Source organism: Trichechus manatus, unplaced genomic scaffold (genome assembly GCF_000243295.1).
Source record: "Trichechus manatus latirostris isolate Lorelei unplaced genomic scaffold, TriManLat1.0 scaffold00049, whole genome shotgun sequence".
Lineage (NCBI taxonomy): Eukaryota > Metazoa > Chordata > Mammalia > Sirenia > Trichechidae > Trichechus > Trichechus manatus.
In genome coordinates this window covers 3,011,356-3,014,965 of record NW_004443985.1, presented here as the reverse complement: position 1 = coordinate 3,014,965, position 3,610 = coordinate 3,011,356, and the positions used below count along the sequence as shown (strand labels likewise).

The 3,610-nt window shown below is 41.4% G+C and overlaps 1 protein-coding gene across 1 annotated transcript in view; it reads right to left on the bottom strand.

Moving 5' to 3' along the window:
* LRRFIP2 (LRR binding FLII interacting protein 2) overlaps window positions 1–3,610 on the bottom strand; it is an 83,938-nt gene that overhangs the window by 27,454 nt on the left and 52,874 nt on the right. Inside the window, exon 12 of the mRNA XM_023732204.1 lies at window positions 2,586–2,657. Coding sequence (XP_023587972.1) covers window positions 2,586–2,657 — 72 coding nt within the window. The remainder of the gene's footprint in view (window positions 1–2,585; window positions 2,658–3,610) is intronic.

The following is a 3,610-nucleotide window of genomic DNA, read 5'->3' as shown; positions in this document are numbered from 1 at the left end:
AAACAGTCTGGCAGTTCCTCAAAATGTTAAACATAGCATTGCAATATAACCTAACAATTCTACTCCCAAATATTTACCCAAGAAAAATGGAAACATATGTCCACACAAAAAACTTGTACACAAAAGTTCACAGCAGCATTATTCATAACAGCGAAAAAGTGGAAACAACCCAAATGTCCACCAACTGACAAATGAATAAACAAAATGTGGTATATCCATACAATGGAATATTATCCAGCCATAAGAAGAAAGACAAAAAATACGGATACATGCTACAACGTGGATAAATCTTGAAACCATTATGCTACGTGAAAGAAACCAATCACGAAAGGACACATATTATATGATTCCATTTATATGAATGTCCAAAATAGGCAAGTCCACAGAGGCAAGAAAGTAGATTAATGGCTGCCCAGTGGTGACAGCGAGAGTTGGGGGAGGGGAAGAATGGAGAATGACTGCTAATGGGCCCAGGTTTCTTTCTGGGATGATGAAAATGTTCTAAAATTGTATTGTGGTGACAGCTGCATAATTCAGTGACTATGCTAAAAACCACTGAACTGTACACTTTATTTTTTTGTTTGTTTTGTTTTTAAAACTTTTTTTAATTGTGCTTTAGGTCAAAGTTTGCAGAGAAAATTAGTTTCTCACTACATGATTTATACACACATTGTTTTGTGACATTGGTTGCAAACCCCGCAATGTATCAACACTCTCTCCTTCTTGACCTTGGGTTCCCCATTTCCATTTGTCCAGTTTTCTGGTCCCTTCCTGCGTTCTCATCTTTGCCTTTGGGCTGGTGTGCCCATTTAGCCTTGTATACATCGTTGAACTACCATTGTTAATGTGTATTTTATAGGCCTGTCTCATCTTTGGCTGAAAGGTGAATTTCAGGAGTGACTTCAGTACTGAGTTAACAGTACACTTTAAATGGGTGAATTGTACGGTACGTGTCTTATATGTCAATAAAGCTGTTAAAAATATACATATATACAAATATATATACTTCCAAAAATGCTTAACAAGCCAGAATTGTGTTAACAGGCAATGTTTATACCAGGACTGGGAACAATTACAACCAAAGTAAAGAATCCAAGCAAGGTCAATTGTATGATAGTCTAAATATAGCAGTATCTTAATATAATGGAGAATTTAGAGTTATTCTGATTCACCTGAGGGCTAACAGCCTAAGAAGTCCTCGTCACAGCTCAGTCCATGGAGCATAACTGCATGCAAACCTGAATCCAAGATAGTTCAAGTATTGGGTGCAAGGAAATTTACGGAATGTAATCTTCTGCTAAATAAAAACCAAAAACCAAACCCGCTGCCATCAAGTCGATTCCAACTCATAATGACCCTATAGGACAGAGCAGAACTGCCCCACAGGGTTTCCAAGGAGCAGCTGGTGGATCTGAACTGCCAACCTTTTGGTTAGCAGCCAAACACTTAACCACTGTGCCACCAGGGCCCCAAGCCTTACAGAGGGGATTAATCCTGAAGATCAGAGCAACAAGACTGAACGAGCAACATCAGCATACTAACTCTGTAATTCTTCCGACATTTACTGCCAACCTCAGGCCGCACATCAGCAGTCACTCCCCACAGGACCTCTCAACCTTCTTGGTCCTGATCTTTAACTGAGAGCTCCTTATGGACCACAGCCACCTGTGTGAAGGATCCGCCTGGTAGCTGGGCTACTTCACATCACGCCAGGGAGGCTGATGGAGGCCTTGCCCATGAGGTCCATGCTTTGTTCTTTTAGTGTACCCTGAGTCACCGTTCTGAATACCTTGCTTTCACCTTTTTATAGGACTGGCGCATATTTCAAATTCAAATAGGGACATGCACGTGTTTAGAGAAAACTTTGGTTTCCGCATAATACTAGGTTTGAACCTCGTAATAAAACATGGGAAAAGAGCAAGATAACCAAGTGTCGCTTACAACCAACACACCCGCCTCAGAAGGACACTTGTTCTGAAAACGGGTTTGCTGGGAAGAGTCACTGTCCACTTAAATTTGCCTCCAAATTCTTTAAGGCACTGGATCTGTAGAATCTTTTTTGATCTACAGGTAAAAAAATCTAAAGAAAAGGAAAACAAGGTGCCATGCCTTCCTGAGCCTCCCTGCAGAGGGGACATTTATACTAATGCTCTCTGAGCTGTTTCCGTCTCCTGCTTTTAGTACTGACTGAATCTGGTGTCAGAAGTAGGCGATACTTTTTCGTTTAGCTTGGAAGGATTCTAAGGTCAAATCTCAATAAAAATATTCTTGAAATACTTTTATAGGAGTTTGTCCAATTCAGTTTGGCATGGATAAGACACAAGGGACATGCAGTATGTTACAAGGTTTAAAAACGGTAAGGTATAATGCCTTTTGCTGAATGGTCCAGGATGGATACTAGACATTTAACCCTAAGCGGAGAGGGAAAGTTCGTCTTTCCTGTGCACGGCAAGTTAAGCACATGCTTGCAAGACAAACACCGTTAGTAAAGCCACGTGCAGTGGGGTGGAGAGACCCGTGAAACCACCATTACTGACACTTCTGTGCACAGAGAGCATGCCGGGCTGCAGAATAGGCCCTGATACCTTTAGCTCTTTAAGCCCCTGCATGTATCTCCCTTCTACATCCTGAATCTGGTCCTTCAGGTCATAGATATCCTGCAGGACATAGGAATGAACTGTTGCATAAAACCAGGCACAAACACATCAGAAGTCTCAAGAGATTCAGATGAAAATGTGAATTTTTTTCATATACTCCAGACTAAAAGACAAATCAAAGCGCGCACACGTAACTCACTCCAAACCACTGAGATGGGCAAAGGGGTCATGTGACAGCAGGGCTGGAATAATCCATCTACATTGTTAAATGTTTTCTTGGCGCTGACGTCTGTTGGAAACAGCACTAGCAAATGGGGTAGGGCTGTTTGTGGAAAAAGCTACACAGATTGCATACAATTTAAAAAATTTTGTAAGTCATTTAAATATATAATTTTAGCTTACATAATGCTTCACCTAAACCTAGTAAAATATAAATTAATCATAAGCAGCGCATTTTACTGATTCGTGCAAACGTTTTTTACAATGTAATAAATGGATATGAACAAAGTTATCTTTCACTGACTTGGTTACTGACCACAATTAATTTGAGAAGGGAGTAAAACCAGGAGACTTAACCAAACATTTGGAACACAGTGTCAAATGAGATACCCTATCCTGAGGATACTACTTAAACGATGAAAAAAGCATCTGCTCCAAATGTCACCATAATCCTTACAAAAAAAAACAAAATAGGTCAAATTTTAAATGGAAAACATTGTCTCTCTTGTACCTGACCCTGGTATATAAGGTCTCTTCTGCATGCTTGCGTGGCAAGAGCTAAGCAACAGCAAACTAAGTCTGAGGCTGGGAGGCTCTGTCCTCCTATCTTTCTCCCCACTGGCGTGCTGCACCTGAGGGCAACGGTTTATCTTATTCACCTGTGCAACCCCAGCCCTTCCGCCTGCTACACAGCAAGGGCTCCAGAAACACTGACAGCTTCAAAGCTGTGGCCACACTGGCCTGGGTCAGCTCTCCTCTCCTCTCCCGCCGGCTTGGGTCAGGTCCCATCTCCC